Consider the following 23,201-nt stretch of genomic DNA (forward strand, 5'->3'; position numbering starts at 1 on the left):
AAGAGCTGGACATCACAGCAGCCAAACCTCGACCTAAGAGGCTGCACTTCAGGCCTGGTGGAGAGAGGGTTTCTTTCAGTAATCTCCTGAAGCGATACCTGAACCCCCTTCATCTACAACATTTCTCACTCAGCCCCACCAGCATGGGGAGGCTGCCTGCTTTCCTGGGTCCAATTCCCCAGCAAACTCTTGTGGCAGCTGCTTTGTTCAGAGCTAAGGAATCCCTAGAGCCACACAACAACTAGCTTGGTGATGGAAAAGGGAAAGTCATCCAAACCCCAGCTCCCCTACCAATGATCTGTTACAACATGATCAGAAAGGGAGGGACCTGGGGTATCCGTCCCCGTGCCAAGCCAGGGGTAGTGACAGCAAGGGCAGATCAACAACATACATAGTACCAGCTCCTCTGTAAGGGAGTCATTATACCTATTTTATCTACGGGGAAACTGAGGCACAGAGCAAGGGAACAACTTGCCCACTGTCAGAGAGCTGGGGCAGAAAGTCTATATCTCCTGACTCTTAGCTCCTTCCTGTAAACCCCAGCATACTCCCTGAGAGAAGTAATGGCTCCAAGCCCCCTGCTCTGGTCGCTGACATGCTCCCAGCTGGCACAGGCTGTAGTAGCCCTTCCCCAGCCCCAGTACCAAGCCCTGCTCCATTCTGGACAGAGACGTATTCCCCAAGGCCTCTCTGCCCTGCCAAAGCCATGGAGGAGTGGTCACAGAATGACAGACAGCTTCACCCAGCTGAATGAATCAGGCCTTTGTCTGGAGTCTTGGTTCCCTGGAAGCTCAGCTCCCTGAGTCACTGCTCCCTCTCCTCCAACAGCGGGTGGATCCCTACCAGGAGAGCTATGGCTGCCCTGCTGAAGGAGGGGGTGGGGGACACAGGGCAGCGCTAGCATTTCTGCACTTCCAAGGGAGAGCCAGGAAAACCCTGTGGGGCTGCCCCAGAACTGAGACCCAGTTCACAACTCATGGCACAGGCTGGACTGACGAGCAGGCAAAGCACTGCCTCTGCTGGGCTCAGAGACCAGTGAGTATGCTCTGGATGGCAGCCTGGCACCCCCACATGCCAGCTTTCGACACTTCAGCTTAGAGAGCACAGGACAGCAGATGGGGTGCTTTCACCTCCCTCCCAGCCCAGCCTGGATCAGTCCCCACTCGTCATACTCGACAGTGGCCCCATCCCTCCCTGGGCCTCACATTAGGGAGACCATATTTTCCCAAAGGGAAAACAGGGCACCCCATGGGTCGGCTAGAAGCCCGCCTGGCCCCTTACCTGTGCGCGGGGCTAGCCTGAGCCCTCCCTGACTCTTGCCTGGGGCTGGCTTGAGGTCCCCCTACTCCTGCCAGTGTAGGGCCAGCCCGAGGCCCCCCACTGCCCACCAGCACACAGGGCCCCCCTCTCCCTAGCTCTCCCTGCCTCCCACCTGCACGGGGCCGGCCCAAGGTCCCCATCCCTCCCAGTACATGGAGCCAGCCCAAGGCCCTCTACTGCCTGCCCACAGTCCCTCTCCCCATGGTTGCCTCCCTCCCCCCACCCATGTGGGCCCAGTCCCAGACCCCTGCTGCCTGCCCATGTACAGGGCCAGCTGGCCCAAGCCGCTCTCCCTAGCCTCCCCTCCAGCACAGGGCTGGCGTTGCTGCTTGCCCCCATCTCACATGTTCCTCCGTGCCCCACCAGAGGTCACACCCCACTTTTTTGGCAAAACTGGGCATTTGTCCTGTTTGCTCTTGCCAACTGATCATCAGGATAGTTCAGCTGTTTGAGCATTGGCCTGCTAAACCCAGGGTTGTGTGTTCAATCCTTGAGAGGGCCATTTAAGGATCGGGGGCAGAAACTGGGGATTGGTCCTGCTTTGAGCAGGGGGTTGGACTTGATGACCTCCTGAGGTCCCTTCCAACCCTAATATTCTATGATTCTATGACACTCCCTGGGACAAAGACCCTGCCAGTGGCAGTCCACTGAGGCCAACAGGCACACGGCAGGCCCAAGAGCTTTAGAATCCTTTTGATCTCATTAAAAATGGGGCTTATAGGCAGCTGAGAAACCACTGCAGCCTGGCACCCAAGCTCTCTCCCCTGTGGGGCTATAGGGCCTCTGCCTGTTTCTGGTCCAAAAGGGAATGATCTGGAAATGGTGCCCACCCTTCCTCCCCCAGCCTCAGAGACCCACACTGCTGCTGCTCTACAAATCAGCCCGTAGGGCTAGTGCCTCCCAGCCTCTCCAAGCCTCATACCAAGAGTTGTGGGTATGAGCCACCCAGAGGGCCTCTCTGCAGGGGCACAAGCAGCTGCCTGCCTCCCAGCAAGCTGGCATGTCGGAGTCTTAGCACACACACTTTGGTCTCTCAGCTCACCCAGTCCATGCCACACCTAAGTGTGCACCATGCACGGGGGGCACCGTCAAGTCTCTGCCTCTGGGAGCGTGCCTATGGCCAGGACGGGGGAGGCTCTGCACACGAGCTGCTCAGCGCCTCAGCTCTCAAGAGCTCCCTACCACTCCTGTTTGGGGGCTCCCACGGGTGCTACCCAGCAGGGATCGAGGGAGCAGCCCGGCCCAGTGAGCACACGCAGGAGATCAGACTGCATTTCCCTCTCTGCCCCAGGAACGGCACCTCCCGGAGGTGCCCATGACAGAAGAGGCAATCCGCGCACTGCTCAGTCCTGCACTTTGCCTGAATGTGCTGCTTATGGTGGCTGCATTGAGAGCACCTCGCCTGCTGCAGGCGTCACTCCCACCTCTTCCAGGTGTCTCTCCGCTGCAACAACCCGGCTTCAAGCACTGACTGTGGACTAGAGTCAGGGCAAAAACATGGGAGCGGCTGCCAAAACCTCCTGCAAACCATCCCAGAAAAAAGCCGACAGCCCCTCTGGGGTCATGCTGCAATGCTCAGGGCAGCAGGGTAAAGTCCCTCTCCCAGCTTCTTCACTGGGAGGCTCCTTCTGCCCAAGTGGGAATGCTGCGTATGCAAGGCGTGTTTCCCATGCCCCCCTCTGTCCTGGACACTGGCAAAGAGAGCACAGCTGTGTGGCCAAGAGCTACTTGCTCATCTGAGCATCACGCAAGGAGGATCTGCTTGGATTGGCTCCTGCTCTAATGAGCAGGCTAGGTCAGCCAGTGAGGGACAAGAAACACAACAAAAACCAGGCCATCTGTCTGTAAAGACCCTCCTGCTGACACTGCCTGCCCCCATCTTCTTGCTGCTGAGAAACAGTAGCACATCTGTGCCTGGCTGCAGCTGTGGGAAGCTGCTGGTACGGATCAGACACACTCCCGCCGAGCATGAGCCTCCAGGACCACCACGGGAACTATTTCAAAGAGCAACACACACAATTTGCAACCATTCTGAGTGCATCCCTCTGCAGCACTGCGCTTGGAAGACACCATCTCCCATAGCTATCAATGTCATTACCAGGCCACAGGTCTGTGAGCAGCAATTGACCGAGTAGCTGTCCAACCAGCAGAACACAGAGCAGAGAAAACAGCCGGAAGAGCTATACCGAATAGGTCTGAAGCTACACTGAGAGGAGCAGGTAGCAGGTGCTTACTCACAACACCTGCAAGTGTAGTCTGGTCCATCGCTACCAGTCCTCCCCTCGCTCAAGGATGGGGGCATGTATCTGGGGCAGGGCCTGCAAAGCACAGCATGGCGCTGTGCATAGGACAAGCAGTCCTCAGCCACACACAGCATGCAGCATGGCAGGGCTGCAGTAGACCATCCCAAGTAACACACAAAGAACAAGGACAATGGAGGAACAGGGATCGAATCCACCAGCATGGCGCAGTTCTCTGCCATTCAGAAACAGAGTGGCTGGCAATGCAGCACCTCATGGACACTCAGTTAAGAGGCAGTGTCTAGTTTCCTGCGAGGCTCCAGGTATTAATCCGATTTTCCAGCTGGTTTCACAGAGGTGCTAAGAGGTAGCAGGCCTTGCCTGGGAAGGGGAGAGGAGGGCTACACTCAGCCACCGCCCTGCATTATGCCAGTCACTAGACACACACATCCCACGGATTGCTAGCGGGGGAGCTGGGTTTCCTTGTGATCAGCTGGCAGGGCACATGGAGGCACTGTCTGACTAGACACACACACACAGATGCTCATACAACTCCCCTGCCTTTGCTCAGCAGGGCTCTCATAGTCTCACAGATGGGGAGCCCATCCTATCCGCCCTCTCAAGGACATACCAGGGAACATATCGTCCTGGGGCTCCTGAGAAAGCCTTTTGTTTCAGCATGCACACACCCCATCCCAGCCAACGGCTGCATCCAGTGCCCTCTGGCATATGCTAGCCCAGCTAGGAGTAAGCCACACACATCTGTGCTGCACAAGTGCTCAGACAGCTATACTCCACAGCCCTCCCCGGTGAGGAGAAGCAGAAGGTGCCTGGCAGAACATCGCAGACCTCTTCCAGACACTCAAACTCATGCTACACATAGGCCTGTCTTGGCTCCAGCCAGCACCCAGTCTGACCCTATCAGTTAGCCAAGCAGAAGGCTTGGGAGCCCCTTCTTTTCTCCAGCTTTGTCTCCCATAGCTTGGTTCAGCTACATCACTTCTCCCACGTCCACACTACGGACGGTTCCACCTTCAGCGTGTGGCCAGGTCCCCTCTCCACCACCTCACCGTCCTCTCAAGTGCTCGGGTCCCACCCGGCTCTCCGCTCGACTGCGCCTCTTGGCCAGTCCTTTCCTGGCCCTCCCCCCACAGCCGTTTGTGCCCCAACCCCTGGAATGCTATTGTGACCCACAGCTCAGCTGCCATCTTTCACAAGGACCAGCTACAGAAAGTAACTCAGGCCACAGCCAGCAATGGGGAAATTCTGAAGAACTGGGCAAAGGCAACCAATTTAAATTGGGAGGGGGGAAGGGGGGGGGGGAAATGGAGGTTTTCCCCAGCAAATTCTGCCATGCCACAGAAGGTTTCAAAGGCTCTTTCTGCCTCCATCATCGCCTCACACAGGCTTTCTCCCTCTCCAGGCAGGCTCCCACACACAGAGTCAAACCCCACCCTCTTTACTCCCATGAGTAAGACGGGCAACAAGTCAGTTACCTTATGGGGCCAGGTTCCTAGCTGCCATTCAAAAGCAAGTCATGCAAAGGCACAGCGAGGAGTTGGCATGTGAATTTGAGTCCAAGCTGGGGTGTGACAGGTGTGACTCTAAGTGAGGAGTTTCAGAGCGGTAGCCGTGTTAGTCTTTATCAGCAAAAACAACGAGGAGTCCTTGTGGCACCTTAGAGACTAACAAATTTATTTGGCCATAAGCTTTCGTGGGCTATACAGTAGGGAGGTATAGATACACAGCATATGAAAAGATGGGAGTTGCTTTACCAAGTGTGGGGAGGTCAGTGCTAATGAGCCAATTCAATTAAGGTGGAAGTGGGCTATTCTCAACAGTTGACAATAAGGGGTAGAGGAGTGTTACCCATCATGAACCGCACTTCAGGAAGCAGTGTGCCATGCAGGGATGTTTATGGCTGAGGACTGCTAAGAGGAAAAATGCAGACTACAGGATTATCAGATGAAATTCATGTTAGTGAAGGAAACCTGTCTGCCGAGAGATTGTTCCAAGAGCCCCACCCCAAGAGACGAAGAGACTCGTTCCTTCATTATCCTGCCAACCCTCAGGCCAGACTGCCACCCTTCGCATAAGGCACAAGAGCAGGAGACTAGAGAGGATAGGCCAGAAAAGGAGGATAGTGTCAGGGCATGCAGCTCCTCAGGATGGGAAGTGGAAGGGATTAGTTAGTCCTCCCAGCTTCACCACAGAGAGGCAGCCATCTTAACCTGGGTTTGTGGAAAGCTTGATTTCCTCTGTGCATTTCCACCACTGGACTCTACTCTGTGCTAAATAATGCTCTTGGTGAACTACTGAAGGGGACTGTCGCCTTGAGGGGGTTTCCATTGGAGACTGGAGTTGGTCCTCACTAAGGAAAAGACACTTAAGTATATGTGCCCGTCTTCTTACAATCATAGAACCAGAGGGTTAAAAGGAACCGCAAGGGTCAGCTAGTCTAACCCCCTACCAAGACGCTGGATTTGTTTTGTCTAAATCATCCAAGACAGGTGGCTATCCAGCCCCGTTTTGAAATCCTCCAGTGAAGAAGCTTCCACAACCTGTCTGAGATTCAATGGATTCATTTTGTCTGGCCAGTCTGAAGACTAAAAAGAATATCCTCCAATCCATGCCCGTCACCTTGCCATGGCTCAAATGTGGGAAGCAACAGCTGAGACCCAATACAAGGGCCACACAAAAATTAGCCATTGCCAGAACTGGACAGAGCTGTGGGATTCCTTCCTTTAGTGTAAAGGACCCTGTCTGTAACCTTGGGCCCACGCCTCTCCATTCCTGATGTAAACAGCAGCGTTCAACTGTAGAAAGGGAAAGGGAGATCAGATCCGCATGGCACATAAGGACGAAGATGAGCAACAACCCTGAAAGAGAGGGAAGCCTTTGAAGTGTGTCTGGCAGTAATTCAAAGAGTTCTAGGCCTAGAGGAGCTGGAGATAATAGTGGAAAATGGGACCCAGTAACAGGCTACATTGAAAACAAAGCCAGCAGAAACACCAGGCAGCTGAGAACCTTATCTGCTACTTCCATTCACAGTAGAACATCCAACAAAGCCACTGCACATGCAAGATTACAAGCCCCTGGTTTTCTTCCACTGCCAATACCTGTGTCCCATTGGTCAGAGCCTCCAGCATGATCTATGGACTCATGCCTTCTTCAATACTTTGTTGGGAAATTCAAAGCTTCCCCACATTTGTAGGTCTCCTGACCCACACTCTGGTGTCTCAGGATGGCTGGGCTTTCCTCCCCATCTCCTTTTGGAAATCAGAAATGGGAGATGGAAGAGACTTATTAGGTCAAGTTGTCCCTCTCCTGTGTGCAGGGGGCACTGTCCTACAGAATATCCTCCAGGGCTCCAGTATTAGGTGAACTACACTATTGGCCTCCATCCTGTGGCCTAACAGACCCTCAATTAGGAAATCTTTTCTGACGTTTAGCTGCATTACACTCTCACCCCTACTTCCTCGGACTTTTCTAAACAATTCTTCTCCCTCCTTCTCATCTCCAGCCTTCACATATTTGTTGGCTGTTATGTCTCCACTTCTTTGTGCAGCCAAGACATACATAGTTCGTTCTTTACCAGTAATTCAATCCCTCCGGCCCCAGAGTCACTGTTGTTGCTCTCTCTCTGAAGTCCCTTCAAGACTTGCACAAAGCATTCTCGCAGTGTAGTCTCACCCACGGAGAGGAGAACTATCACCTCTGTGGGGATCAATCAGGAATGGCTCCAAGCGAGTTCTCCCAGCCTACCAGAACACCACTGTGAGTGGGATCAGAATCAGGATCTCGCTACGCAGCCTAAAATTGCTCTGGCCTTTTTTGGCAGCCACGCTGCTTGTCTGATTTGTGCTCCATTATTACCCTAGTGTCTCTACATCATTGCGTTCCAGATTTCCCACTCCTACTGAATAGCTGTCTTCCAGATTATTTTGCCCCAGATGCTTTAGCTAGCATTTCATTTTATTTCCTGTCCAATAGCACTAGCACTCTGCATTAATGCATTCTGCTTTTTTGCTACCCTTGTCTATTCCCTTCAATCCTTAATTAACGTTGTGCACTCTTCTTCCAGCTCATCTGGGAATTCTTCACCCATTTTCCTCCTGTCCTGGGGAGTCTGTTGCAGTTGCCCACTGCAATTTCTCTATTATTTGACATTTGGCTGCCATACCCTCCTTATTAAATTGTATCAGACTGGTTCTGAAACGGGGACACTTCTTGTTCTAATGTGTTGTGTAGCACTGCTGTGAGCTGTTAAGCATTTGACTCACTCGACCCCAGAAGTAGGTGCATTTCAGTAATGGATTCACTTGACAGGTATGGCTACTGTGCTGTAAATTCTGTGATGTGCTGTGACATTCTTTGGGGTGAAAGGTGTTGCACGATCCAAAAGTATACTACTCCATTTAATGTTGAAGGCTAGTGATATACAGCACCAGCCTTCTCCTACTACACCCACATACGCTAGCATTCCAGTTCAAATAACTAGCCTAGCAGGTTTCGGCTATGTGCACTAGGACAAACTCCATCCGCTACAAACACTTCCAGATACTACAGGGGCAAACTGCTGCCAGTTCCTCTGGGGTAGATGTAGAGCATCTTCCATCTGCAGCGTGATTTGCAGGCGGGAGGCCCATGCCAGGCTTTGAGCCTCAGAGAGGAAGCTCCAGCTTTACACCCTTCCAATCAATGTCACACACTGCCAAGTCTGAGCCCAAGAGATCCACTGCCTTCTTGCTTTAGGGCAGACCATGTGATGCAATGAGCTGCCCTCCATCATGACAGCCCAAACAAGGAGCAGTCACTGTAACAGTATGAAAAACAAAGTCCTTTCCCAGTGAGGCCATTTCCTTTTTCCCTCCAGCTGGGAAGAGAAAGGGGCATTCAAACAGCTTGGAGCCTCTCAGCAGCACACCAGGAGAGCGCCTGATAAAAGCCTGATAGGAGACTCACAGACTGTTGCACCAGGCAGCAGATATACAGAGCCTGGTACTTTAGTTTGCTACTGTGGACTGTGTTCACAGACACCGACTTGGAGGGGAACCCCGCCAGACACCCAGTTCCTGAGCCTCCACAAACCCACTCCCTGGCAGGGCCCCCCAACGACTCCTGAGGACTGAGGGGGGCAGAATCTTTTGTAGATTTCTAGTCTTCTTTGCCGTGGCTTTGGGTGGGGCAGTTGCACTGATCAGATCTTAGAAGCAGGCTGCATGTCACCCACACGTCTGTCTGAGGCAATTCCAGTGTGCCCGTCACCACTGTATCTAGGCACCATCCCATGTCATCTGTGGTGAATCGAACTGACTTCACTGAGTGGAAGTTTTCTATTGGGACTTCAATGGGAGTTTTCTGCTGGCATCAATGAGAGCAGAATCTGGACCTCAGCTTGCGCCTCTTTATTTTAAAAGCTTTTGGTATAAGAAGTCTAACACCTCCTCCCCCCAATTCTACAAACTCGCATGCATGCAGATCGAGTGCCTCACATGTGTAAGTGTTTGCCAGGTCAGGCATAATATGAATGCAAATACACTGCGCCAGGACAGTGCAACTAATGTAGGAATCCATATGTAAGAATGAAGAATGCTGTCACAAGATGCTATCTATGTTTATCTAAAGTGCTAGTCAGAACTGTATGATATTGTTTTGTATTACAGAAGGAGCATGGGACCATGTAATTAAAGAGACATCATGAATCTGAAACTTACTCTGCTCCAAAGAAGTTTAAGCTTATGTTGGTATCACACCAGCCTTGTGTCCCCTGCCAGCCTCTGTGGCTTTATCATCACATTTTCCTTTGTGGCTTTATCACCGTATTTTCCTTTTTCTAAAAGAAGCTTCTCCCCCTCCAGCTGCTGCATGAGACCCACACAAACAAGAGGGAAAATCTAATCGCTCCGGTCCTGAGCCTGAGCGCATAGGACTCCCTGCAGTACAAGGGCAGCACCACTTTTCAGGATTGGGGCCTAACACCACACCGGGGAAACAGCAGAACTGAGCATACAGAGTGCTGTCAATCACACAAAGGAGCAAACAATAGAGGAAAATGTTTTCCCCACCTACTCCCTTGCAGTGACAGTCATCTCAGAAGCCCCAACAAAATACAAGCAAGAAAAATTCACACTGAGATGTGATTCTTTTAAATTGCCACAGCACCCTGTATCTAAGCGTCTACACACAAGGGGGAGGGCTACAGGGGTATGGCCATTCTGAACCTGGGCGTTTCCTGATGCCCGGGGCCTTGGCAGTGCAGCATTAGCATTCAGTCCATGGCACTTTCTGTGTTTCTTAGTGTATTTCCCAGCACTCAGGGAATGGTGAAAGGTTCACCATTCTGCCCACAAGCTCAGGACCCGTTCTGTCTTATTTAATCATCTGTGCGAGTTCCGAACAAGAACATCCCAACCCCAGGCACAGCTCCTTTCCCCCTCTTGCTGCTGACAGGACCCAGATTAGCAGAGTTAAAAATACACAAAAGTAGTTCAGAGGAAACGATGACAGGCAAAGGCGGAGAGCTCAGAGTCAGGCTGTGACCCGGCCTTTCCTAATGGTATGTCTGGACTAGGATGAGAGGAGTAGGATTTTAGATCATGTTGCCTGCATCTTCTAACACAACTTCAAGTCTAACCCAGGCTCATCCCACTGGTCAGTTCAACCAGCTAGCGCGTGTGGGGGTACAACTTGCCTTGTCTACCTTCATGTGTTAGAATGTGGTTGCTAACATGCTCTAGAAATCTACCTTTCCCCTTCGCCAGGACAAGCCCTAAATCTCTCACTCTCTCAGGGGCTTCCTTCCTGCAGGCAACAGCCCACCCTTCAAAAGAGAAGCCAGCCATGTTCCTCCTGCTCAGCAGCGGATGCCAAAATTATCAATCTGCATTCTGTTTAACCACCTGAATCTTCAATTCCCCGTGCCTCGGTGGGGGCCCAATCCCAAATCCGGGGAGTCCATGGAGAGCTTCCCACAGACATCCGTGAGAGCTGAATCAAGCCCTCCAGGAGACAGTGGCTTCTTCAGGCAGTTGGGGCCCAATTCTCCATTGCCCTGGCACTGTTTTGCACTGGGATGAATGTCAAATGTAAATAGAAAAGGAGTACTTGTGGCACCTTAGAGACTAACCAATTTATTTGAGCATAAGCTTTCGTGAGGTACAGCTCACTTCATTGGATGCTGTAGCTCGCGAAAGCTTATGCTCAAATAAATTGGTTAGTCTCTAAGGTGCCACAAGTACTCCTTTTCTTTTTGCGAATACGGACTAACACGGCTGTTACTCTGAAAAATGTAAATAGTTACCACTCCAACTGAGTAACATTTTGCACCTACTGTGTACCCGCCTTCAGCTCAGCGTCCGAGTGTCTGGCAACATCAGCTACTTTTAAACTAATCAGTTTCTTTTAAATATAACAGGTCATGCTGGTAGCCTGAAAAATGGCAGAGAAGGACAGCTGAGCGATGAACCTCCATGCTTGCTAACTACTCGGGCCTGAAGCTGAGGCTCTGCATTGCTCTCTCTGCTAGCCAGGAGATTTCCTCTAATACGCAACACTGGAAAACAGAGCAGCTCCCTGTAACAGCAGCAAGACTTGCAGGAAAAACACACAGCCCTGAAAGGTAATGGAAGAAGGAAATCATTCTGACTAGCTGGGTTATACGCATTTGTAACCCACCCACTGAGAATCATTTAGGCTGTCCGCTCTGTCCCCACCCTGATGTATATCCATCCACTGCCATTCACATTTTTAATCTTTTCTCCAATTCGGAGCCCAGGCACTGCCCATAGGATCACTATCATTGTCAAGCCCTCTCCACCACAAGCTTGCTGAAGCTGCAAACCAAAGTCAATCACTCAGTCTTCTGGCTGATGTTCTCTGCGCACCAGACATACTGCAGGGCCACAGGGATGGGATCATAGCTGCTGCTGACAGCTTGTTGCCATGGTTTGTTTTATTTAAAAAAAAAAAAAAAAAAAAAAAGCACTGAAGCATCTGCTTGCCAACACGGGTCCATAGAAAGTTACATAGATTTTGTGACCAAACATAGTAAAAGAAACACGGCTGGTCCAGTCAGTGACCCCCTCCAATCCAGCATGCATGTCTTTAATTGGCTAATTTGGCCTGTGCTCTCCTCAGGTTTGGGAGAAACCGCACTGGTCTTTATAGCATCCCGTTCCATGGCAGGGAACACAAGGCTCTAGACTGATAACGCTCATGGCTAGGGCCAAGCTCTCTCTGAAACCTGCCCTGATTTGCTCATGACTGGGGCCTGCTTTCTGGAGCCCGTTGGTTTGGTGAAGCAGAGAGGTGCTTCATCTCCTCATCACCTTCCAAGCCCCAGAAGGAAGTTCTACACTCTTCATTCTTGCCCTCTCCCATGGAAACACACCAGGTTTTCAGTATGCCCCATAGCTTCCGGGAACTGCAGCTCTAGTGAGACAAGGACCAACACCCATTTTATAAGGGAGGAAACAGGAGCAGAGAGGGGTCTGGAGGCACAATCTGACTGGCTGGCCTGTGCCGATGAGAGGCCAGCACCACACAGGACACCAGGAATTCACTGGCCAAAGTGTTAATACAAACATGAAGTCCACACGGCATCACACACTGCATGTACTCCTCATTTGTTGGAGGCCCTCCACAGCCTTGGACCTGTTGCTTCACGATGTATCCAAGCCTTGAAAACTGCACATCCTGACTGCCCTTCCACTCATGTATTCCTACAAACCTGTAGTGCAGGGTCCCGGAGAGCTTCAAGCTACCCACAGATAACTCCACGCATTCACCACCCTATGGATAGGTGGAAGTAACTGAATGACGGGGCCTGCTGGTGCAAAGTCACCTGCCAACACAGTGTGCAGCGCAGCCAGGTTTCCTGCTGAAAGCCCAGGCAGACAAAAGGTCTCCTTCCTTCCAGGGCTAGGAAGGGACCCGTGCCACAATGCATTGCAGGCACTCTCCTTTTTCTGCAGGATGTCACCCGCTCTTCAAAATTATCTATGCTAAAATTAATCAAAGGAAGCCCACTGGACCAAAGAGTCAGGTGTCAAATGCCATGTGGGCTCAAGTGCTAGGAAGGGAAGCCAGAGACATTTTCAACTCCCCTCCTGCACCACTCTTTCAATAGCTTCCCAGCCCAGAAAGGCATTGTCCCCTCTCAGGCCTGCATGGAAAGGTGAGAGTGAACAGGGTGGATGACGCAACAGCCTGGGAACTCACGTGGACAAATTTAACCAAACCCACTTGGCCTGTCAGCAGGGTTTGAACCCAAGCCATTCAGTGCTATAAGCCTTTACCGCTGGAGGACAAAGTCCATTAGTGGACTCAAACTTTGTAGAAGAACCAGTCACTAGAGGGGGACAAAGAACCTCCTCTCCTTACATGGGTTGTACAAGCACAGAAAAGATCACCATGGAGCGATGTGCCCAGGGACATCTGTCCAATGTAATTTCCTGCATTTTACAAGATTTAAGACATTTTATTTTTTAATCTACCTGCCTCCCTGGAGTTCAGCATTAGACCAATGCCCCATCCTGGTAGAAAGCCAACAAAACTCCATTCTGACCCAGCGGCCTTTGGGTCTTGTCTGGTATAACCCATCAGGCACACACAAAACCAGGAAGAAAGCCATGCAGAAAGCCAACACTAATATTAGAGGAGAAAGCAAAATCAGAGCAGGTTCTCTAAAAACCCGCACTGGGACCCACCTCCCATTCTCAGCAAGGTCTCCCAACCCTTGCCCTCAGTACTGCTTATACAGCACCTTCAGCATGCATAGTGCTGTAGTAAGAGCAGGATGGCTTTTAGTCTAAAGGCAGCAGAGGTAATATATATTGGGTACTAGGCACAGATCTGACCCTGCATACGTAAAGTCAGACCTACGCGTGATGTAACAGAAGCTATTCATTCTTTGTGTTTTATTGCAACATTTTCTTAATAACTGTATGGAAAATTTGTTTTGCCTCATTATTTTTGTTTCTCTCCCCACCACCCCACTTTATCTGCCTCTTTTCAAGTTGTGCCTCTAATTTTTCTTCCTCCTCCATTCAATTTCCTTTCCCCCTCTCTCAATTTCCCCTTTCCTATTTTCTCTCCCCCTCCCTATGCTCTTTCCAGGACAGTGATCAATAAATGAAGCTCCCTTCTAATTGCTCGCTTGCAGCCTAAAAACTAAGCTCCTGTTCCTGAAAACACTTGCACAGCACACAGGAGCGTTCCCTGGATCAGGGCCTAGGCTCTCGCCACACCTGCTGTCAACCAGCAGTTCAGTGAGAAATGGAAGCACCACTCACTCCCTGCTGACCTAATGAGCAGCATGGAAAAACTAGGTAGGCCAGATACTAGCTGGCTTGCAGGGGAGTCTCCTGCCAGTCCCAGGCACACCCAATCTGCCCCTCAGCTGCTCTGCAAGGAGAAGCTGTGAGCTGGCTTCCAATGACCAGCAGAGGAGGAGGGGAGCCACTGAGAACTGCAAGGACGAAACACAGCAGCATATTAGGTGCTCTCACCTCCTGCAGGGATTTCTGCAAGGCTGCGTCTATGCTAATTGTGGGATGGAACACAGGTAGGAACAAGTATCCGGGGGTAGCCGTGTTAGTCTGTATCCACAAAAACAACAAGGAGTCTGGTGGCACCTTAAAGACTAACAGATTTATTTGAGCATAAGCTTTTGTGGGTAAAAACCCCACTCTTCAGATGCATCAAGTGATAGGAACAAGTGGTTAATTAACCAGGCATGTTAATTAACCTATCCAGATCTGCTCTAGGAATCATTTCAGGGAAGTTCTCTGGCCTGGGTTACACAGGAGGTCAGACTAGACGATTACAGTGGTCCCTTAGGGCCTTGGAATCTATGAAACACAGTTAACAACTGGCATCTTGTCTTTCAGACCACAAGCTCTTTGGGAGCAGAGCTTGCATTTACATCTGCACCGCACGGAGCACAGTGGGGCCACAGGCGCCGACTTCCCCTCTTTCCCGTGGGTGCTCAACCCCCCTCTGCCCTCAGCCCCGCCCCCACTCCACCCCTTCCCTGAGGACCTGCCCCTTCCCACCCCTGCACCGCCCCCATTCCAACCCCTTCCCCAAAGTTCCCGCCCCAACTCTGCCCCCTCCCTGCTGCTATTCCAACTCCTTTCCCAAATCCCCACCCCAGCTCCCCCTCCTCCCCTGAGCACGCCACGTTCCCACTCCTCCCCCTCCCTCCCGGAGCGAGCTAACACTGCCAAACAGCTGTTTGGCGGCGGCTGAGCGGGAAACGCTGGGAGGTAGGCGGAAGACCGGGGACGCAGCACGCTCAGGGGAGGAGAAGGAGGAGGAGGTGGTGATGGTGGGGCGGGGGTTGAGGGGAGCTTGGCTGCCAGTTGGTGCAAAGCACCCACTAATTTTTCCCCATGGGTCCTCCAGCTCCGGAGCACCCACGGGGTTGGCACCTATAAGTGGGGCACACCCTGATGTGACCCTTAGCCATTACTGCTATAGAAATGTTTGCTAATAAGCTGCAGACATACCCCCAGTGAAGAGGCAGGAAGGAAGGTTAGGGGCTGCTACTACAGGAAGGCCTATGCTATTTTCTGTCATTTGTAGTATTTGTCCAAGTACACTACAACTGTGCTAGTCACCCCACTCTGCAGCTTTGGGCAATTTCCTGCTCTCTAGGACTTTCACAGCTAAATCCCCGTCAGCTGCTTGTATTCTGATACCGGAGCCAGGCAGCAACTTGCTAGAAACCCTGTCTCCTTAGATGGACACACCCAGAGAGCAGCCTCTCAGACATCAAAATAGGAGATTATATAAGAGCCAGCTTCCAGGCCATCAGCATTATCCCTGGCAATAAAGCAGCTGTGCTTAAGTCACCCATATGGTCTCTGCCATGCAGGCTGTGCTGAAGAGAAGGCTGGAGTTTTCTCAGTATTTTAAGAAAACCTATAATACACATACAGACAAAATCCTCACACTCAGCCATGCAGAGCCGGCCTGGGCTGGAGATTTTCAGGCCATGGGCACTGGAAAACAGCAAGCATCTATTTCCAAGGACAGTGGTTACTTATTAATAGCAGAGCTGCTTCTGCTCTTCTAGCTTGAATTTCTCCAGAGCAAACAAGCCTGCACAGAGCTCTGCAAAGCACAGAAGGAAGCAGTACTGGCCAGGACATTGTATTCCTAGATACACAGATGACCGGTGTAGCAATGATGGGCTTTGGGCACTTTGACACCAGCCAATGGGCCCCTTTACTGAGCTCAGACCCAGCTGCAGTGACCATGGATCAGACTCCCCTTCACTGCACTCAGGGGGTCTGCTCAGCTCTTGCTAACACTTGTTCCCCTTTCCTGTGATGCTGGGCTGCTGCTTACCAAGGGTTCCCCTGTGGGAAGCTTGGGCTGCTCCCCCAGGGTATCAGTGAGAGGCAGCTTGCCTCCATTCTTCTCCTATGGTGCTGGTTACTGCTGGCCCGAGCTACAGAGGCTGATGCTGGGCTGTGAGCCTTATACCCTCCACCCCCCGCCGCCCAACTCAGAAGCACTCTCCAACCTCAGACGCTGGCCAATACTGGCAATCAAATGATCCCAAGCTAAAAGCCTCTCTCCCTGCTGCCTCCAGACAACAGGCTCCTCATTCCACACATACAAAATTTCTCCCCAATACCTCAGCACTCGCTGCTGCTGCCAGTTGCACAAAAATGCTAAATTCTGGGGCTATTTGGCCACTTCTTCCTCTGGCATGGGCTGGCAGGTACCCACAGGCATTTCTTTGGACAAAGAAAAGCCACCCCCTTGCAGCAAAGCTCCCTGACTCTGTACTTGCATGCGCGTTCACACACCCACCGCCAGACGAGGTCCTTTAGAACAATGCAGTCAAGAACAAAAAATGCCTGTTTGTTATCTGCCTGCCTGGTTCCAGCAGATGGACAATAAATCGCATGTACTTGTTACATATTTTGTCTTTTTAACTTTGTATTCAAGCTCAGAATTCTGAGATAAACATTGCACAGAGGAAGCAGCAAGACGCCAGCTGCTGCAGTTTTCTCTCTGCAGTTCACTAGTCTGAAAACAAAGGCGGGTAGAGAGGGGCAATTCTGAATTTTCCCCCAGACACAGGCCACAAAGGCAGTGACCCTGCAAAACTCACTTGGAGGCCTCTCTTTTGTATTGGTAGCTTAGGAAATACTCAGTTGTTTTGCTTCAGGGTGACTGTGACCACCAACTCTTCTTGGTGGAAGAGACCAAAACATGGGCTATTTGCAGTTAGAGGTCTAGGAGTCAGCTACAGAGAATTAGCATCAAGCAGTTACTTTTTCACTTAAATAGTCCCAACAAGTATTCACTGGATCTTTCAAATAGCATCGTAAAAAAAAAGGTAGACTAACCAATGGCCCAGCTGCTACTGGGAAAAATGTCCCAGGCCACAATGTGCTTTTTCAAAACAAAAACAAAAAAAATCTATTTTTATGTTTTCCTGCACTTTAACCTCATTCTGTATTTCAGGAAACACCCACATCCCTCTCATTACAGAGGCAGGATCTGCCAGATTTTTCCGTGGAGTAAAAGGCAACAGGAAGACTGAAAGTTAATTTTCCATCAATAAAATTACCGTTATTTCTGGACAGCTGCCCCTTTCAGTACATGAGCATCTCAACGAAGTCGGGCAGAGGGAAGAGAAAAATAATTTGGTTACATTTTCCTGAGATTCAGAATCACAACTCCTGTCATCTAAAATAATTATAACCAAGGGTCATTCATCGCAAGGAAGTAACACTTCCAAACAAGCAGGACTTTATTAATCAGTCTCCATTAATTTAAGGGGCAATAAAGGAATTCATGCACACACACAACCTGTGGAAGATAATTCCACTATTGCTTTCCTACTAGGTTATGTGATTTATTGGTCAATTGCAGTGGAAGTTCAAAATAAAAACTGGCCTTGGAAACAAGAAGCAGGAAAACACCACTTCTTCTGCCACTTTCCTGATATGTTTGGACTAGATCTGGTCAGGAAGTGATTTCCCCAACTTGCAGAAAAAGTGTTTGATTTGTTTTCATACCAAGAGAAATGAACATGTTTTGATATTTGGATTTGCGGGGGGGGGGGGTGAGTGTTATATGCAAGATATTTCAACAAAAGCATACTGTTTTTGCAACATTTTCCATCAAAAAAGTGTTTCAACAGAAAATTTTGGACCAGCTCTGACTCTGATTGCTCTCGCCACTCCCTTGAATACAGACCACCTTGGCTGGCATAGAACCAGCATTGGCTCTGTAGCACAGTCTCCGCTATACCCCTTTCCTCAGACCCCTCAGAAGCCCTCCCCCACAAATAAAGCCAGGTCTCCATGGGATGTCAGGCAGCGGAGGCTGAGCTGGGGCTGGGAGGAGCAAGGGAGCAGCCATAGCCCATGGTATGCAAAGATGGCTTCTATCCAAGCGGATTTCTGCATGTTGTTGCTGCAAAGTAGGGAGCATGGGGTGTCTCTTCTCTCTAGGTTATTACCTGCTCCATGCATCTAGGCAGCTCATTTATGTAGCTGTGGGTGGATGGCACCTGCATAAACCCATCTTCCCTGGGACCGTGGGGCAAGAGGGCGGGGAAAGTAAAAGAGCCTAGACCTTCTGCAGGACTGATGCTTCCACTCATCACAAATCCTGGGAATGCTGACCTGATCCCTCCCTAAACGGGGAGGATTGGAAGTGAACTCTGCAAGATCATGGTTCCTCTGGCTCACTCCCATGAGTACTTCTGTTTGGGCAAAATATGGCCCCATCTCCCTGACTGCAGCTGGGGCAGTCAGGAGAGGACAGTCTTCTCCACTACTAACAGCAACCAGTGATTCCACAAGAACAGAGTCACCCAGAGAGCAGGGAGAAAGAAACTAACATCAGACTGGGGCCTCCAGGAAAACAGACACGGTATTTTCAGCTTAAAAGGGAAAGATTCACACACGAGGGAAGAAATCCAACAGGCTGAGTTATTCCCGCCCCCACAAAAAGACTTAGAAGGGGAGAAAAAGCAAATTCCTATTTCTCAATGTTTACTTGGAGATGGCTGCAGCGGAATGAAAGTGCACAACCCTTCCCAAAGCTTTGAACGCTCAGATGCTATCATAACCCCATAGTATTTCTCTACCAAAATAAACAACCAGGAGCAGCAAGGACTGGGGGAAGATGGATGCTTGAGCAGTCACACACTTTGCTACATGGCAGTAGATCATAGGAGGGAGATGGGAACTATTCTCCAGGGTGGGAATAACCTGCAAGCAGCACTAGCCAAAACTAAGCCGGAATGCAAAGCTAACTAATTCAATCAGAAAGTGATCTGGGTAATGGAGATTAATTCCCCATGCCTTTAAAATGATCCTAATCTTCAACAGTAATTCCCAGGACTCTTAAGACCATGACAGGTTGGAGAAGGGAGCAAGTCAAAGCTAGGTTCTAGTTGGTGCCAAGCCACAGTCTGGACCATGCACTTTTCACGTAATAAAAGCGGTATTGGAAGAGGTAAATTTTCAAATGGTGGCAAGGCACAGCAAGGAGTCAGGAGACCTGGACTCTAGTCCCAGATTGGCCACGACCAGCTCTGTAAACTGGGGAAAGTCACTAAAATCAGGATGCTCCACTGGAGACGCCCAGGGTCTGACTTTTACAGGCGCAGAACAGCCATCTCTTCAACTGCAGTCAGCAGGAACTGTGGGTACTCGGTGCTTCTGAGAATGGGGTCCAAGGTGCCTCAGGCTGGGCATCCCAAGAATGGACATCCCCAAATTCAGAAGCCACTTTTTAAAATATAATTAAGTGTCTTTGTGCCTCAGTTTCCCCATCTGTAAAATGAAACTAATACTGCTTTACCCACCTTTGTAAAGTGCTGTGAGCTCCATTAGTGAAAAGTGCGCTATAAGAGTATTTTACATACATTTACAGTAAAGGAGAACAAAGCAATTCAGAGACTTTGGAAATGGTTTGGATGAGAAATGCTCTGTACTTCAACATGCAGAATTGAGGGGTGGGGGGGCACATGTAGTTAACCTTTGCATTCTAGCTCTTTGCTGTCTGTAGATGCTGCTGGAACTCATTTCTGACTTTTACCTCCCATTCTTCCCACTACTGCCAAGTTCTCCTGTCTTTCTAAAAACAACTTTGCCCATCCTCTGGAAAGTCAATGTGTCCTAACTCAGGCGGGCCTCCTGGCACCGCCATCCTGGCAATACTGATCAGATCAAAGCTACTCAGCACCCACAATCAGTGTGAGATTTGCAGATGATTACAGACCAGTCAGCCTAACTTCGTTCTCTGGAAAGATACTGGAACAAGTTATTAAACAATCAATTAGTAAGCACCTAGAGGATAATAGGGTTATAAGGAATAGCCAGTATGGATTTGTCACAAACAAATCATGCCAAACCAAAATAATTTCCTTTTTTGACAGGGTTACTGGCCTGATGGATGGGGGAGAAGCAGTAGATGTGATACACCTCGATTTTAGTAAGGCTTTTGACACAGTGCCAGATGACATTTTCATAAGCAAACTAGGGAAATGTGGTTTAGATGAAATTACTGTAAGGTCAGTGCACAACTGGTTGAAAGCCTGTAGTCAAAGACTAGTTATCAAAGGGTTGCTGTCAAACTAGGAGAGTAAATCCAGTGGCGTCCCACAAGGGTCAGTCCTAGGTCTGGTACTCGTCAATATTTTCATTAATGATTTGGATAATGGGGTGGAGAGTACGCTTATATAATTTCTGGGAGACACCAAGCTGGGAGGGGTTGCAAACACTCTGGAGGACAGGATTAAAATTCAAAACAACTTTGACATATTGGAGAATTGGTCTCAGTTCATCAAGATGAAATTTAATAAAGACAAGCTCAAAGTACATCACTTAGGAAGGAAAAACTACATGTACAACTACAAAATGGGGAATAACTGGCTAGGCAGTGGTACTGCTGAAAAGGATCTGGGGTTTATAGTGGATCACAAATTGAATCTGAATCAACAATGTGATGCAAAAAAGGGTAATATCCTGGGGTGTATTAACAGAAGTGTTGTATGTAAGACATAGAAGGTAATTGTCCTGCTCTACTGGCACTGCTGAGACCCCAGCTGGAGTATTGTGTCCAGTTGTGGACACCACACTTTAGGAGAGATGTGGATAAACTGGAGGGAGTCCAGAGAAGAGCAACAAAAAATGATAAAAAGGTTTAGAAAATCTGACCTGTGAGGAAAGGTTAAAAAACCTGGGCATGTTCAGTTTGGAGAAAAGACGACAGAGGGGGGGACCTGATAGTCTTCAAATATGCTAACAGCTGTTATAAAGAGGATAGGGATCATTTGTTCTCCATGGCCACTGGAGACAGGACAAGAAGTAATGGGAGAAATCTGCAGCAAGGGAGATTTAGGTTAGACATTAGGAAAAAGTTTCCAACTATAAGAGTAGTTAAGCTCTGGAATAGGCTTCAAAGGGAGGTTGTAGAATCCCTGTCACTGGAGATTTTTAAGAACAGGTTGGACAGATACCTGCCAGGGATGGTCTAGGTTTATTTGGCCCTGCACAACCCAGGGGGTTGGCCTTGATGGCTTCTCAAGGTCTCTTCCAGCCCTACCTTTCTGTGAGTCTATGATCTCAGCACACTGGGTGTGGGACGGACTCGAGCTGTTTTGAAAAATCTGGTCCGAGCTGCAGAACTGAGCACTTGAGAGATTGGCCCAGCCACGCACACCCATCTGGACAAGGGATCAGACAACACAGCAGCGATCCCAATCACCCTGTCCCAGTAAGCGCACACAGGGACTCTCCCAGGGAGCCGGTACCAGAGGACCAGATCAGGTGGAGCCCTCACAACTTTACAAATACAAACAATGCAGGTGTTTCCCCCAACCAACCAAAGCAGCAGAGGTTTAGCTGTAACCCTTTCCCTGCCACGCCCTATCCCTATAACCTCTACTCATCATGTTAAATCTATGCAAAGAGCCACAGACCAAGGTCTAACATGCTCAGCTGCCCTCTGTTCCCAGAGAGGGGGAGCCTGCAAACTGGAAAGGGGGTGCACCCAGGTTGGGGATGGGCTCAGCCCCCTTATTCCCAGGTAGGGGTGCACAGAGTGTGGGGAAGGGAGACACCAGCTGCCCGCCCCGCCCCCGGGAAGAACGCACGAACTGGGGATGGGCTCAGCTCTCAGGAGGGGGAAGGGGGGAACATGGGGCGGGGGGGTCGCAGCCCCTACTGCCGGGTTGGGGCTGCACCCAGGATGGAGGGAGAGCAGCCTTCCCTTTTCCCAGGCTGCGGGGAGTGTGTGAAAGGGAGGTACTAGTCCCTCCGAGGAGTGGGGATGGGGGGGAAGAGCTGCGGCTAGGCTGGGGAGCGCAAGGGGGTAGCCCCTGTTCCCGGGCGGGAGTGCCCCAGGCTGGGGAGCGAGGGCAGGGGGCACCGGTCCGTGCCCGGGGGATGCCCCGGGCTGGGGAGGCAGGGGGCACTGGGCACTCACCGAAGTAGACGGTCTTGGTGCACCGGGGGCACTTGGCTGCCATGCCGCGGGTCGCGCAGCCGAGGAGACGCGCTGCTGTGTGCGGGCTCCCTGCTCCGCCCGGCCCAAGCTCCGCTCCGCGCCGCCCACAGCCCGGCTCGCCCGCCCATTGGCCGCGCTGCCGAGCTGGGGGCGACTCCGTCCCCGCCTCGCCTTCCCTCGCTCCCGGCGCTGCGCCGCTGCTGAGACCGACGCGCGGGCGGGGCGCGGCAGCAGGTGCAGGGAGCAGCCCCCGCCGCCCAGCTGCACGAGGCGCCCCCCATCACACGGAGCTGCGCTGTCTGCATCCCCCGAGCGCTGGGCCGGAACCGGGGCCGGCTGGAGACAGCGGCCGGGCACCAGCGGGGCGGTTGCCCCTGGTGCCGCCCATCACTAGTCCCTGCTGAGCGCAGAGCCAGGGCGGGAGGCTGGGAGCCACAGGGCTCCTCGGACCCTGGCCCAGAGCGAGCTGCACCCTGCCCGGGGCTGTGTCCGGTCCCAAGCACCTGGGCAGAGCAGGACAGGGGCCCCCCCAGGTGTCCCCTTCGCACCCTCCCCGCAGCCCAGCCACGCTGGCCCCACCTGAACAGGGAAGGCCAGTTCTCCTGGATGTGTAGACACGCCAGCCCCCAAGGCTGCAGGGAGTGACAGACGCAAAACTGATAGCAAATTAAGAGGCCCAAGCTCAGGAGAAAGGCATTTGTGATGGGAAGGCACTAACAGTGAGTCAGGGGGCACAGCGCTCCTAGCCAGCTGCGGAGGTGATGGTTCCCACCACCCCTGGGTGGCAGGTGGCAGTGAAAGGGCAAAGAGGAGGATGGGGATAGGGGAGACAAGCAGGATTGGGTCCATACCTCTTTTTGAAATCAAAGGAAGCTGGATTGTGCTCAAAATTACCTACAACAAAACTCTTTGATCAATTTGCTTAATTGCAACCTCTTTCCTTCCAGCAGAGCCGGGGCATGAGAGCTGAAGGCGATCTAACTACAGGGAACGTTCCAAAGGGAACTAACCATCCATTTTCAAATCAAGAAGAGGAGAAAAGAGACAAGGTGGGATTTTCTTGCTCCCATTCACATAAATGGGAGTTGAATACCCATGGAGAGCAGGATCAGGCTCTGGGTGTGTGTGCGCATATTGCTCATAAGGGTT

The 23,201-nt window shown here is 51.0% G+C and overlaps 1 protein-coding gene across 1 annotated transcript in view; it reads right to left on the bottom strand.

Annotated features, from left to right (window-relative positions):
- The window catches only part of LOC119566919 (cysteine-rich protein 2), a 58,521-nt gene extending 36,262 nt beyond the window's left edge, over positions 1–22,259 (bottom strand). Inside the window, exon 1 of the mRNA XM_037906570.2 lies at positions 22,032–22,259. Coding sequence (XP_037762498.1) covers positions 22,032–22,074 — 43 coding nt within the window. The 5' untranslated portion in view covers positions 22,075–22,259. The remainder of the gene's footprint in view (positions 1–22,031) is intronic.
- Positions 22,260–23,201: the final 942 nt, after the last annotated feature.

This window comes from Chelonia mydas, chromosome 8 (assembly GCF_015237465.2).
Source record: "Chelonia mydas isolate rCheMyd1 chromosome 8, rCheMyd1.pri.v2, whole genome shotgun sequence".
Classification (NCBI taxonomy): domain Eukaryota; kingdom Metazoa; phylum Chordata; order Testudines; family Cheloniidae; genus Chelonia; species Chelonia mydas.